Genomic DNA, 15,859 nt, shown 5'->3' with positions numbered 1-15,859 from the left:
CTGTAGCACATCCTATGGCCTCTGCCTATGAGCAGCGTTTTGACGGTTTAGATAAACTTCATCTCGAGCTTCGGTTTTAATAAAATAGAGTGAGCCAGGACCTCATTTGTTCTTGTGCAAATGCGTGTCGTTTTCAAAATTACAAAACATTAACACTCCTTTCCCTTACAAACTGTTGTGATTAAATGATTAATAATAGTAATGGATCTAAAACTGGCTCCTTCTCTCTTCTCTCTGAAGAGCAGATCACTTTCTGCCTCGTCTATGAAAACTCGCAGGGAGTTTATAAATCCCAAACGTAACATGGAAAATCATATATAGTATGTCACTTTTGGTCCCTTTTTTGTATGTGCGCATCCTACAAATGAGTCCACAGATGATCAGCTTATAAACTTTATCTTCTATATACCACTCCTCGACAAATGAGGGATTTTATTCAAGGAAGGTACATTTTGCACTTTATGAGATGATTATTAGAGAGTAGATCAAAGTTTGGCTTCATTTTCCGAAGATCATATTTTCGTCTTAAAAAAAAAAAAAAGAATCTAAGTTTAATTAATTAACACTGCCAATCTGGTCATAAAAAAGACACCATTGCATGACAGCTAAAACAGAACTCATTATTTTTTTAGATTCCCAGCAGAGCCATTTGGAATGACACAATTACTCCATATGCAGGTGTGGCTGTCCTTCCCTGTGGGCATGTCTTTTGTTTTGTTTATTCTGTCAGTAATATAGAAAATGTAGAAAGTGAGATGAGACTGAAGACGGTGGACACACAATTAAGTGGCGGCACACATAGAGCTGTATTTGTTTCATGTCCAGGGCCGTCATACGGGGGGGATTAGTTTACCCAATGCAGTAAAAGGGCCCTCCACTGTCTCTGATGTGTATTTATCATAGGATCCATGTGACGGAGCCAGTCCGTCTTTAACTGGTGTCGGCGCTTATTTGCTGAGCAGCCGCGCGGCCCTTCATGCCCGCGAGCACTTTCCAACACACACTCATACATTCCCCGCTCCCCGCGTTTCCCTCTGTTTCATTCATTCGCATCAGACGCTACACACGCATCTTTCCCCGCACTCCTCCGTCACTAATCCGCCAAGGGTGCACACTTGCGCGCGTTAGGTTCATTCTAAGCATACACACGCCAATTGTTACCCGTTTTGTCACGAAAGCCGCGCTCCGCCGATGCGTCGCGTTGGGTCGAAACCGAGCCAGGACTTCCTGGAAGTTTAAATGCGCGTTGTTCGCGCCGTGGTGCTGACCATGTGACACCGGGTATTCTATGTGTTTTATATTGCTTTATTTTGAACATGTGTATATAATTAATGATGTATTATGTTGTAGGAAGAGGCCACAACAGTTTATTGTCAGTTTATTTGGGATTTGAATTATCTAGTTATTTTGCTCAGTGGGAGGGGCAAGTGAGGAATAAAGGCGAGCCGCTCTTGGCTGGGGGGGGAATCTGTCTCCAACAACAGAGAAGGTAACAGTGTGAGAGAGAGAGAGTAAAAGAGAGAGAGTTAAAAGAGAGAACGAGTTAAAGTTGAACTCATAGTTGGAACTCTGTAAATATATGTTTTTGGATTTTTGGACCTTTTTGCTCACTGTATATATTTTGCACTGTTGCACTATCTTTGCACTTCGGTTTTGGCACAATAAATCCACCTGAGCACTTGAAATCTGACTTCGCCATATTTTTGAGGGAGAGCCCCGCTACAATCCACCATTCACTTTTCTTCATGGAGATGAAATTGCTTTGCATGAGGGAAAGTTTGACAGTATGGTTTTATCTATTTCCATGGAGACAAGCAGGTGACAGGGTTTTTTAATTTGAGTAATAAAACAAGCATGTGACCATGTTTTTTATTGAGCACTAAAAACACAATAAAAGTTAAATGTCAAGATATTCCAAGCAAAGTAATAACTTCTCCACAAAGACAAGAAGGTGACAGAAAAGTTAAATAGTGCACCTTTAAGAGAAAAAATAAAATAAAAAAAACTGCCAATAAAGTATATGCTATGCAACAAGCTATTACTTAAAACAATCCAGAGGGTTTAAGTCACCTTACATGAGTCATTGCTTACGAAAATGATTTACACTTTATCTACCCACTATAAAAAAGGATAATTTTACCTTACAGAATTGTTCAATACATTGGAAATCTACTGCGTGAACGAGCAAAATGCCATATAACATAGATAAATACAAATATACTAATGATGCAACAGTCTCTCGTTGGGTTTTATGTCTTTTTAATGCTGACATTTATAGCTACACAATATTATGCTGAAAGCAGATGTTCAGCAGTTATAGGCTTGAGTTTCGGCTCAGAATCGTGACTCCCTTCAGGCCTGAAATAAAATGTGCTTCTTAAACCGGAACCAAAAGAAGAACAAAGTCTGGCTTTGAATTTGACCCAGCCTCCACTGGGGCGTGAAGCCAAGCCATGACCCAAAGAGACAAGATTCAGAAATATAATTGATATGTTTTTACGGCTTACTCAAGGTGTTCTCATATCCTTAGCCTAATACGATCTTCTTCACTAAGGCATAAGTTTGAAACGTTTTTGAAATTGTCAGTCATTATTTCTGCCATTATCGTTAGGGAAATGAGTTCATCGTGGCAGGTTGTTTGCTCAGGCTAACAGCTCTGCCAGAGTAATTGCATACCATTTTACAATTAGCGTTTTAAAAGTTAAAATGCTTTGGTTATTAGCTGATTGTTATGGCATGGAAACAGAAAGCTCGAGCTTGGCTGCTCTCCTCCATTTTAGGAAAGAATATACTGATAAACACTATAATAAACGTTACATTTAGGGGGGAAAGGGTTTTTATTTGAGCACTTCAATGTTTTCATTTTAGTTCTTAAATAATACTGTAATTATTTTTTTTATTTTTGTCAAAGTGAATCCCAGAAATGTATACTTTATTTCACAATGAACAATGAACAAAAGTGCTTCAGTAGATTTTTTTTTTTTTTTTTTCAAACCCGAACACACCAAACCACCATAATTCACCGCATGTCCACCAATAATATTGCATCATCCCTCAAAACTGCCTCAGATCCCAAAGAAGGTCAGTTTATTACAAAATCTACCGTTATCGTTCCGCTTCAGCACCACCTTAAAGCAGCACCACCTTAAAGCAATCTGTTTGAGCCTTTTCCATACAGACTTTGGTCCAAACCTGCCTCCTATAACATCCCACTGACCTGCACTTGGGGGACTGGGACAGTACTGCAGTGGTTCACTATCTTACAGGAAGGAAGAAGGTCTTACAAATCAAAATAAAACAATCATCTCCCCCTTTACTTCATGGGTGTCATCAAGGATACGTTTTAGGGCCACTGTTTTTCATTACTTCCTTCTTCTCTGATCTTTTGGCATTCATTTCATTGCAATGAAACCAAAACTCAACTTAACTATTTTACCTTCACCACTTGGATGAAAACTATAAAACACAAAGTGAAAAGTGAATTCCACTCTATACATTTTTAACCAAAATTCTGTGTTTCAAAAGCAATTGATCAGAATCTTGGGCAGAGACTTTACATCAGCAATAGTTTTTATACTGTCAAATAAAATATTCACAATGATAGCCAGTTATTCCAGTCAGTCTGCCTCAAGGGACATTTTAAAAATCAAAAACTTAAGAAAAAAAAAATAACATGTATTTTTTATTAGGATGTCCTTGGGTATAATGACAAGCAGCATCACATAAAAATATTATTACCTCCTTTTAACTGCTTTTGTTTGTGCTCTCTTTATAGTGAAAACATCCTGGTTTTGGACATCTACTTTGAAGCACTAAACTACGAGACCATTGAGCAAAAGAAAGCCTATGAACTGGCAGGCCTCCTGGGTAAGAACGCAACAGCAAATGATTTCTGTGTACTTCTTATACTGTAATACCTGTAAAATCGCATGTCATTAAACTTGCATTTGTATTCTTCATCTGCGTATTTGTATTTTATCTTCACCAGGTGACATCGGCGGGCAGATGGGTCTCTTCATTGGTGCAAGCATCCTGACAATCCTGGAACTCTTTGATTATCTTTATGAGGTATTTGCTTTTTTAATATATAAAGTCTATCTATTGATATCATGACGGTCAAGAGGTGTTTGACAAAATAGATGCAATTGCACTTATGAATCAAACTTTTATTAGGAACACATTTCAAATAAGCTCAACTCACAGTTAGTGCCATGTCACTTAAATGAAACAACATTTACTGACGAGAACTCGGAGCATAAGATCACATTTTACTTGACAATCTTGACTGAGGTATGCTAAAGATATTTTTCTCCCCTAAAGGAAACAAGCTTACAATTTATATTCAGAGAGAAATTGCTGTGTAAGTACAGTATAATAACAACATCAGGTCAGTCGTTGCAGGTTTTCAAATGGACAAACAACATGGCAGCCTTCCAGGACTGAGTCATTTCTAGGTTATGCCACAGTGGAAGAAGACGACAGGAAGTAAGAGGTTAAAGGCACAGTTCCGTTAGCCTGGCACGGTGCGGTGTATCGACTTTGGTGTGATTGAAAGGAGCAATTTACTGCAATATGTTAAATGGATAATGTGTGTTTGCTCTAACAAAAATGAAAGGCCACCGCAGAAAATGTCATATTTGCACATTTTCCTTTTGGTCTTAAAGCGACAGCATTTATTCTGATATTTTGTGGCCTTAAGACCATCTGTTAAATTATTTTTATAAACGCTTTGCATTAACTTCAGACCACCATTTCACCGCTGTCTCAGAGGTTTGCGGGAAAGTTGTAGAGCATAAAATATTAACTATGGATTTTATTTTTCATTGTTACACTATCTAAGGAAAAGCAGTGTGCCAAAGTGACAGGATGATTATATTGTCATTTCTCATCATATTCATTTCTTATTATATATTCAGAAAAACTACCTGTAGCTCTGAATTCTAAACAAAAAGGCCATAATAGACATAATTAATTCCTAGTCAAAGGCCCTATGTGAGCAAACCACCACCAAGGCCATAATAATCCCATTACATATACACACACACATATATATATATATATATATATATATATATATATATATATATATATATATATATATATATATACATTTACATACATATAAATATAAGATGCCATCTCCTCTTTTGCAAACTGCCAATGCATCGCAGTAACACAATCTACAAAATAGGCCCATTCAATTAAAATGTGTCCTTTATAATCAATCACATTTTTACCAAATAGAAATCACGTTGTTTCCATCCAGACAATTGAGTAAATTTCTCTCCTAACTCCATGGCCCATTGTATCAACAACCACCATTAACATTTGCATATTGTCTGTCCAGGCTCATTACATGGACATTATAAGCGCTCATTGTTTTATCTCACTTCTAACACAAGGCTGGGCTGCTGGGATGTGTCCTTGATTAGCGGTTTGAACTGTAAGTGTATGGGATCAATGCGGATACTGCTTAATGTTACAAATATTTAATTATTAAGTATTTTTCACCTTCATGTTTCATTACTTTTCATTAGCATTTTTATGACTATTGTTGATAAATATATACAATGTCAAATATTATATACTATTATCAAAGTTATGCTTTATAAATACTAAATAATAGCTGAATAATCAGTAGTATAGCACTTACCACTTAGTTAGCAATTAAATTGTGGGCAGCCCAAAGATGGGACCTGAAATTGTAAAGCTTTATTTTTCTTACTCTGGACAGATAAACAACCAAATGGTGTGAACGGAGCAGTTTGTGTTCAAAACGATGAGCTGAATGACCTGATTATTCTTAACACAGTTACCATGTACTCCTTATGCATATTGTGAATGTCACATAAAAACTATTTAAAACTATTTAAAAGGTGCAATCAACCAGGTAAAAGAAACCTCATTTTCTTTTTCTTTGGCTCTTAGGCTTTATTAGACAGGACAGCTGAGCATCAAATGGGAATGAGAGAGTACGGAGGACATGCAGCGAATTAAGTCGGGATTAAAACACTGCTGCCTTAACCACTCCACCACGAGCAGCATAAAAACCTCTTTTTCAAGATTAATTACCAACATTACTGGGAAACCCAAAGGTGGAAATCAGTAGCGTGCGGTGACTTTTATGGATGGGCAAGCAGACCTGGGGTGTTCATCAATATTTAGTGGATAATAGAAAAGTGTGGGGGGGGAATAGGAGGGCTAACACCTATCCTACTGAGCTAAACTGCCACACCTTATCAGTGCTAAATAGATTATATATGCCTATTTCACCTACCAATTCATTACACAAATGAATAACATCTAATCATTGGACTCAGAGCCTTAGCTACAAACAAAGACTCGTCTATTTGTTGAAACTTCGCGCTGCTGTTCCTTCACTTCTCCTCTGCACATGCTCAATTTGGACTCCCACACAGGTTTATTCAGCGTGGTATAAGCATAGATCCATGTGTTTGAGGCTGTGGTCCTCAGAGCATGTGCAGACCTCTAAAAGAAGCTGTTGTCTGCTCTGGTTCTAAAAGCTCATGTCAGAGAGCGGAGCATTGAACAGGCCTCTGAACACGGCCACAGACTGAGCCGCTGTGGTAAAAGCAGAACCATGCTTCCTGCAGTACTGCCCAGCGGCCTGTAGTGGCCACTAAAAGACACCGTGAGTTCAGCCAAGCTTCAGCATATTTTAGAAACAATTTATATATAGTTGTGACAGACAGTAATTTTAAATTTTATTGGCCGTTACTGATTGCCTTGATTTCCCTGACCACACACCACTGGTGGAAATGTGGTTTGTTGGATGGCCCTCACACACCGCTGTTCTCAATAAGGTTCTCAATGATAATAAGAACTTCAAAACATTAACAGTTTGGACAAAGAGCTATATTAAACCTATTGGCAACCCCAAAATTGACATGCGGTCCGATCCTTGAGGCACTGCAACCCTAAACGTAAGTGTTATCCAAATTACATTCTGCACCTAATATTTGATACCGCTTCTTATTACAAGTAGGATTAATTTTGACAGGTGTGTTTTGTTGTATTCTCCTGGAAGTTGTGTATTTATACTTTATTTGACTATCTATTATACTTCTTATATTATACTCTGCAAATAGAGGATGTTGCCAGTGCAACAAAAAAAAGACACCTGTAGCAACACCTGTTTCCATAAGTGAGCGCATCCACAACACTCCAGATGCCTTTTGGTGATATGCTAATCAAGCTGGTAATGACTCTTCAGTATCACGTGCTAATAAATGCCATACAAGATAGGAAACATCTGAAAAAAGCCTGAGTATTTGCTTGCCCATCAACCCAAAAGCCCACAGTTTGAACCCAGCGTGGATCAAGTGTCACCTCAGCCTTGCCTATGAGTGTGTTCCAGATGAGTCAGCCTCACCTCCGTCCACCCCATGGGCAGCTGCGGCTGTACAAGTGGCTCACCACCACCGAGAGTGGATAAATTATGAAAATCGGTATGACTAAACAGGATTTCATTAAGAGGCCGATTTACTGGAGCTGTGTTTGGCCAACAATGACAGACAGGTGGCCGGAGCTGAAGATATGGCCGTAATTACAATCATTGCTTAAACTAAACGGTGTGTGTGTGTGTGTGTGTGTGTGTGTGTGTGTGTGTGTTTTGTGTGCAGGTGATCAAGTACAAGCTGTGCAGGTGTGCGAAGAAAAAACACAAGGGACGCAACAACAACGACCGAGGAGCTGTGCTGAGCCTGGACGATGTCAAGCGCCATGTCAGTGCCTCGTAACACTCTCTGTCAATATATAGAGCGGTCCAGTGGTGAAGGTTTGGACACACATGGTCGTGCTGAAGCTGCGGTACCCGACTTTTCTCTTCGGTTGTATTGTAAAAGCAGCTATACATGTAGACAAAATACAGTAAAGAGCCTGAGCTGTCGTTAAAATACGTTTTGGGATAAGTGTGTGTTGGAAAAGCGTATGAAAAAGCTGTTCTAATGCAGCGCACAAAGCCAAAAATACTCAATACATGTATGTACAATAGAATACAAGGTGCCAAAGGGTTATTGAGAGCTCAGAACTCTTTGAATATATTTAAAAAACAGCTTTAAAGGAACCTTGATCATTTCGAAGTTTTATTTATTTTTAGTTGATTATTATTTTAGCCATTGGAGTAATATGGCTTTTTTAAATAAATATATTAAGTTAAATGTTAAGTTTAAAAAATTTTGAAACATAAAAGGGTTAGCAACAGTTCAGGAACAGGACCAGAGAGAGAGTAGAAAACAAAAATCAACATAAGCAGACATCCAACAGCTGAGAAAAGAAAAGAAAGAAGAATCAAGGCACAACCCAATCAAACGTCCCACTTAGTCCATCGTCCTGGCTTATATTCTTATATTAAACAATCAGAGGCCATTTTCTATTTTGACCAGATTTGGGACCCTCAAAACATTTTAAGATGCACTCTGGAAATAATCAGAAGTCTGTATTAAAAGTAAATTCTAGGTAGATAAAAAAAAGAAAAATACTCAGATTTTTTGACTTTTTCCTTTAAACATTCTTGTGTGACACAGACTAAAACATCATAAGATACAAACTATAATTAACTAGCATTTATTTCAGACAAATGTTTTCAATTTGTTTTCGCAAATGATGACTTCTCTGGCACTACCCCTTTGTTGCCCAGGTTGAGAACCACTGCTTTATACAATCTTTACTTATTGTTTTGAGGTCACTTTTACAGGAAATACATTGTGAAATAGATATTGTATTAAGCTTCCTGTGTGGCTAGGTATAGACAACAGTTACAAACTCACCAATTATAATCGTCTTTGAATACTGGGAGGAAGCCAGAATATCCAAATAGAACCCACAGAGGTTATATGACATCAGTCAGTCAGTCAGGCCGGGAATCAAACCTACAACCTTCTTGCTGGAAGACAAGATATTCTATCTATACCTTAACATAAATATACCGTACTTTTCGGGCTATTATCTATGCTCCTAAATAAAAGCAGTACACAAGAAATGAACAAAGAAAACTGTAATTGTACATAATTATATGGGCCGAACCTGTAACAAGATGTATTTACACACAAATATAGCGGCAGTTGTCTTTTGAACCGGGGGTCTCACGGTGCACCCACGGTCCACTGCTCGGAAGGACTAATTAGACTAATTTCTCAGTGGACATGAGTTGGATTGTAATAAAACACATCACAGGTCCACTCTCCGTGTGTCTTTGTCACGTCTAGATTCACTTCCTCCTCACTCATTTCTCTGTGAATATGAGTCGGATTGTAATAAAACACCCAGCGTTTTGAAGCTTAAAATATAGAAAACATGATGTATCCCTTGGACAGTGATTCCACTGACATCTTCTTCTACAGTGTGTCAAACGCTTGTGCTTCCTGCTAGATGGCTCCCCGGTGGCCGTTAGACAGGAAAATCTATAAATTTGACGCACCATTGTAATGGCTGCAGGGCTCAAAGCGCGGGGAAAAGTAGCTGCTTAAAGTCTGAAAAGTACGGTACAGGGAAATGCTACTTTTGACACTAAAACATAAAGACGATCACAGAATTCTTCGTTCACTTCAAAGATTGAAGGTGGAGTAAGAACCGTATATAGAGCATGGGTCAGAAACTGCTTCAAGGGCTCGGGAACGTAAGAGAAGAGAAAGTGATTGGGAGGAGAACATTGAGAGTGACTTGCCACGAAGCTGAGAGGCCCAGGTTTAATCAAAGCCATCTCACTGACGGTGCACTCATTTCAGTGCAAATGAAGCCAGTGCGCGCCCTTATCGACCACGTCACTTCTCTGGCACACAAACTCAAAAGATGGGCTCCTCATCAGATCTAAGTCACAAGGCGGATTTTTCATCACCGAGATATTATTTTTATATATTTCTTTAGATTATTTAATTTACGTTGCCACTTTTAGGTTTTAATATTTTTTTTTATGTGTAGACCTTGGGGCCCCATAATCTTTATTCCCCCATTCACCTTAATTATCTCGTCTCATTGTCTTTCTGTCTCAATTACTCAAATTTGAATGTTATGGGCCGTTGGCTGGTTCATGGGCTCCTGACACTGAAAACTATCAAATCAACACTTGGGCCGCTTGACATTTAGCTGACTGGATTACATAAATTATTTTGTCATTATAATAGTTAAAGGTGCAATGGGTACATTTCCTCACCACCTGCTCGTCTCCTGGAGATTGCTTTGTCTGGAATGTTCCGCAGTATTCTGTAGCATGAAAAGTATTTGTGTGTGTTTGGGTTTTTATTGCTCTAAAATACTTCAGGCTCGTCTTGCCACAGATTTGACCTATATATTTTTTTCTTGTGGCGCCATCTGCTTGTCTCCATGAGGATTGATAAGTTTATTGTGGACCAGTCCGGAAAAAAACAATAACATTTCCGTGGCGACACAAGGAGGTGGAGGACCTTAAGTAGTGTGCTTTTAAATGTAAATTACTTTTGCACTGCTTTGATATGTTGTGGCCTAATCAAAATGCAGATTTATAGTAGTCTTGTTATCTATGCTGATTTTAGATAATTTAATGGCAAAGATCTATTATATTGTTGTTCTTTTGTGTGAATTAGTAATTTTCTCTTTCCACAAGTTTGTCCTCCATGCTGTAAACAAGAGCATTTATTAAAGTCATATATAAACCAGTACTTTAATACTAGTTTGAAAAGTAGAGCGAGGCTACAGAGGTGTAGGTGAGCTTTTGACCTCCAACCAAAGGATAGCCAGTTCAACTCTTGATGGGCAAGACACACACAGTATAGACTGGAGTATGGAGACTGTATGGAGAGCATCTTCTGCCAGCTTTAATAGTAGATGTTCAGTGTAGGGTAGGCTTTTAAAAAGTACAAAAACATCAATCAGGCATAACTAGCGTTTGCTACAATGCTAACAGTGTGCTTGAGGACGTAACAGTTGCTCTCTTTAATGAGTGCTGGCAGCGATGCTAGCCCGGCTGGCGCTAACAACAGGAGCAGCCTGTTCACTCCACGGTCAGGAGAAACCGGCCATCTGTGCAGTCAACCTGCTGGGAACTATAATGCGCATACATCACACAACAGGAGCCACTTTTGAAGGAGGAACGTCGCAAAAACAAAAAAGCTCTTGACTCCATCTGGTGGTAGAACGTTTAAAGACAGTTACTTGCACGATCTATGCGTCGTTGTAATTCAAAATTTCCAAATGCCGGATATAAAGATCCTTAACACCTTGCACTGATTTTTGAGTGTAATAATTATGGCGCCGTGAGAGTACTCACTAAACACAAAGTTGGTAGTTCAATTCCATGTCTTATTCAAATATTCCCCACTGTTGTTGTGTCCTGCCTTGATCTACATTGCACATTGTCATGTCCAGTCCCAATACATGACTAAATATTAAATATACTATCAGGACATCCAGGATTTAAGTTTTATGTGGTCATTGTCCTGTCTTTGGCAAAGTTATTGTTTTACAATTTACAGATGCGCGGATTTCAATGGGCCCATATCATGCTAAATCAACTTTTCAGAGCTTTTAGCCTTCATACAGTGCCATTGATACCTCGGATATGTGCCCAAAGGTTTTTTTGTTTTCTTGATTCCTGCACTCTTTAGCTAGAGAACAGTCTCTATCCTTCCCCTCGGATGAGCAGATGGACAGGGACTACTCACCAGGATGAGTCAGCCTGGTGAGTGCTGTAGCAAACTTCCTTGTTTCAGCCCCTCCTCCAAGAAGCACTCTGTACCTGTAACACGACCCATATAGGATCTTTAAAGCTTTAAATATGCTCTTGGTTACTTTTTTGGCGAAGTGTCTGCTGCATGGCCTCATCCCATATCCCATTATGTTTCCATTGCCCAGTTGACTGACGTTTTCTGTCTTCTGTCCCCTCCTTAGGCTCCTTGCGAGAACATGCGCACGCCAACTTCATACCCGGGCAACATGTTACCTCACCACCCGGCGCAGGCAAACTTTGAAGACTTCACGTGTTGAGCCTCCAACAGGAACGGCTCACATCTACAAGTGCGAGTTATGCAACCAAAGTCAACAATACCAGACTATACTGTTTCTACACGGAGCGGAGATATTGACTGATGAGACACTTTTTACGTGAACGAATGGAAAGAGGAATTTAAGAGGAGAGAACATCCCAAATGAGAAAAAAGATACAAATTTATTCCCGTATGGTTTGCAGCATTGTATACTGTGGCGCACTGCCGCAAAGGACACTCTCTAAAAGACATTTTGCCAACAAAAATATATGAAAAATGTACAGATCCATCATGCCTTTCTGTAAAATGTTGATGTTTCCGGATCGCCGTGGAACATTCGGCCATTTTGCTAAATCACCCGTAGCAACATCTGTACAACATTCAAAAGCCGGACTCCTGTGTAGTCTATGAGAATGTATCTTTGTCCGTAGTCACAGTAAGTTTAAAAAAATGTGACAATTTTTTTCGGGGATGACCTCTAGTGGTGACGTGGTAGAAGTGCTCCATCAAGGCCATTAACAACACGCAATGGTGAAAAATATCAGGTACCATCTAAATGCATGCTTGTATTTGTCCCAGTGCATGTTTTTTCCATTTTCATTTACATTTTTGGGATTTTTATTTTGTAGACAATTATCATATTACCAAGTTTGCCTCAATGATATACAGGACAAGGTAAAATCTGTAACATCTTATAATATGTTTGGACTGAGAGTGAATGTGACAATGTCGGAATGAATGACGTATTTAGCCAATTTTCACTTTTTTTTTTTATTTAAATTTGCCAAAAGCATCACCCATATTTTACAACGTCATCTTCACACTTTTAGAATTATAATTAGAAAGATCTTGGTCTATATCAGATCAAGTATGAGATCACAATGTAATATTAAAGAAACTACAATTATTTTGTGTTGAAAATTACGTCTGACGTCAAAAAAATTGAATTGTTTTAAATTATCACTGTGGAATTGAGAATCAAGATTTTTTTTCTCATCAAAATCAAATGTGAAATTTTTGTATCATGACAACACTTGTGGTGAAGATTGGAATTTTGGTGTGTTTTGTTAGCCTGGCAAGTCCCCTTTTCTCTTTTTTTTTGCTACAAGATGGAAAATGTATGTAGTTAATTGGGTAATCCGTGTGTTAATCATGCCAGACGTAACTTTATGTGGTTGAGACAGGAATCACAGCAGTTTGTAAAGAATTGGAAATTATATTGGAAAAGCAGCCACAGCCTTAAATTGTTTTTGCACTGTTTGCATGTAAAATTTCCAATATTTTCTCTGTGGTGCATTTTAAAAGCAGAACTCTTTTTTATTTTTATTTATTTTGTGCCACGGCGTCATATAAAAAATGGACGAATAAAGCCATTGCCAGCTTGTTTTTTTTTTATTGACTAACTGGTATGAAGTACTTTCTAGGAAGACCAAAAACTACATGGGTCAAAAAATAGAAAAAGCGTTTCATTTATTTACCGTCACACAAATTCCCCAAACATTTGACTTAAAATAAAAAGTTAGAGAGTTCTGCTTTAGCCATATGTGTTTGTTTATATACATAATTATAATGTTTTAACAGATTATATTATTTGGAATTTAAGGATATTGTGTGAAATGGTTCTGCAAGATTATGACAAATTAGGCAAAATAGACAATGGATTAAATTACCACAAATTTCAACAATTCAATTTAATAAGACACCAGAAACTGAAATAGCCTGACAATTCATTGAATATATTCATAAAATAAGTGTAAAATGTCACTGCTGTGTGAGAACATTCCATATATTGTTTGAGGACGAGATGTGAGTTGAAGGTTTTTGAATCTTTTGTGTGGCTTACATTTCTGTATCCGTGTTATTCTAGTTGCTAAAGTCTTATCAAAGCACAATACCGCCATAATGTAAAAGGTGACGTAAAAGAAAATGTACTATTCTTATTGATATATTACCATATAATTAATATCGTGTTGAGAAGACTGTTTTCCTTCTGTTGCTTTTTTCTTTGGTATAAAACCTATTTGATAATGCCAGATAGACTGTCTCCATCTCCAGGGCAAAGGCTGGTCTATTTAGTTATATCAGAGCATAAATAAAATGTAAATATCATTTTGAAACTTGTCTGGAGGATTCGTTCTTCTTCATTGTGTTTTAAATAAGTTTTTACGTGGCTCATAAAAAGTAATGGCACCGTTGAATTGATCATTGTTTGATCATCGTGTTTCAGATCATTTCACAGTGGACAAAAGGTTAAACAGAAAAGCGCTTTTATACTGTAACAAGAAAGCAATTTATACAGGAAAAAAATACAAATGCATATAATCTAGTACATAAGAGCTTGTGAGTGGAAAGTAATTGATGTCCAGAAAAGGTTTAGCTTATTTAGTTGTTTTTTTACGGGAAGTTAAATAGAACATGATGATGATTGGTGTATTCAAAGATTCCTGAATGTTTGAATAACTCTGTATTTTCCTGCAATTAAGGCTTGAGTGCTCAGAATATTTGTGTTCTCACCTACCCCCTATCTCCACCCACACCCCTGTACTTAGTTGTGATTATTTGAAAGATTAAGACTCAGAATCATCCATGTAGAGTTCTAAAATGTCTAAAAGTCACTTGTTAATGACAATCTGCTGCTTGTTATGGTGAAACGTCACTATGAAGAGGGGCTTATCAGTTCTGCCGTCCATGGAGCCTTTACTGTGGCATTTTAGATTAAAATTATTACAGTGTACAATGAACAAAATGTAAAATTGTGATTTACCTATGTTAAAGTTCAACACTGACTATAGCTGGAAAAAAGCATCGTACTTCTCCTTTAATGATAATTTCACGTATTTAAATGTGAGTAAAATGTCAAAACGAGGGCTTAATTCATGCACTGGCAGAAAACTGTGGCTATCAATGTCAGCTCTTGTATTAAAGGTCGAATGGACGATTTTTTTGGCCCAAATCTGAGTCTTGTTTCCTCGTGGCGTGGACTGCCGATTAGTCCTGCCACGTATCAATCATAAAACGCACCTACCGCTCACCTGCAGCCGCGTCAGGCTCGTCCCCATGAGCAGCACGTTTCCGCGTGTCTAAGCGCATTGATCTATCATAATATAGTTCCCTCAGTGTACGAGACAAAATGAAGACGGAGAAAGACAGTTCGAGCTGACTCAGAAGAAGACGGAAATCTACGGGAGACGAGAGATGCGATGCGATCCGTTGCGCTAATAAACAAACGCACGTGTGTGTTGTATCAGTCCGCACGGGGGAGTGCGCATGCGCACTTCCGCTTGAGTTCTCAAATCGCCGAAAAATCGTCCATTGCGCCTTTAAGCGTTGTTTTTCATAGGTTTCAGCTTCCTTTCTATAGGCGATATTTTGAAGACTTTTGCCCATTCCAAAGATCTGTTATGAATGGTTAATTTCTATGGCAACAATGCTAGATTGTCAACACTCTAAAACCCATGGATAGGTTATAAGATAAATGAGCGTTTCAAAGATATAGCAAAGATAATACAACAAATACGTCTCTGGACTTGTTTTGGTCGAGCCACTTCTTATCTTCTTCCACCACATCCAGCAAGCTGCATTTTAATTTTGGCTGAGTCCTCTTGAAATGTAATTATACTCCGTGTTGCTGAATGACAAAAGGGTTATGACAAAAGGATGGATGGTAAATTTCCTGCAAAGCCCGTATCGCTTTTATCAAGATCGCCAGTGTTGTTGTCCTGCTTTGGCCCTCTGATATCAAACTGTACACTGTGGAGAAGCCAACGGGTGTTTTGGACGTGGCACTGACTCCTGGATCTGCGGATGAGAGACTGCGACGGGAAGATCTCGATCATATCGTTCAAACCAAGATCGTGTGTTTGTTTGTTCGGTATAAACAT

At 38.3% G+C, this 15,859-nt stretch overlaps 1 protein-coding gene across 2 annotated transcripts in view; it reads left to right on the top strand.

Annotated features, from left to right (window-relative positions):
- The window catches only part of asic1b (acid-sensing (proton-gated) ion channel 1b), a 321,452-nt gene extending 309,233 nt beyond the window's left edge, over positions 1-12,219 (top strand). For both annotated transcript variants that reach the window (XM_072451819.1, XM_072451818.1), the window contains 4 exons: positions 3,776-3,867; positions 3,989-4,068; positions 7,644-7,745; positions 11,884-12,219. In XM_072451819.1, the coding sequence (XP_072307920.1) occupies positions 3,776-3,867; positions 3,989-4,068; positions 7,644-7,745; positions 11,884-11,979 (370 nt within the window). In that variant the 3' untranslated portion in view covers positions 11,980-12,219. The remainder of the gene's footprint in view (positions 1-3,775; positions 3,868-3,988; positions 4,069-7,643; positions 7,746-11,883) is intronic.
- Positions 12,220-15,859: the final 3,640 nt, after the last annotated feature.

The sequence above is a fragment of the Eucyclogobius newberryi genome, unplaced genomic scaffold (assembly GCF_026437365.1).
Source record: "Eucyclogobius newberryi isolate DKJ021-1_F unplaced genomic scaffold, fEucNew1.0.hap1 SCAF_19, whole genome shotgun sequence".
Classification (NCBI taxonomy): domain Eukaryota; kingdom Metazoa; phylum Chordata; class Actinopteri; order Gobiiformes; family Gobiidae; genus Eucyclogobius; species Eucyclogobius newberryi.
This window is presented reverse-complemented; position numbering and strand designations above follow the sequence as displayed.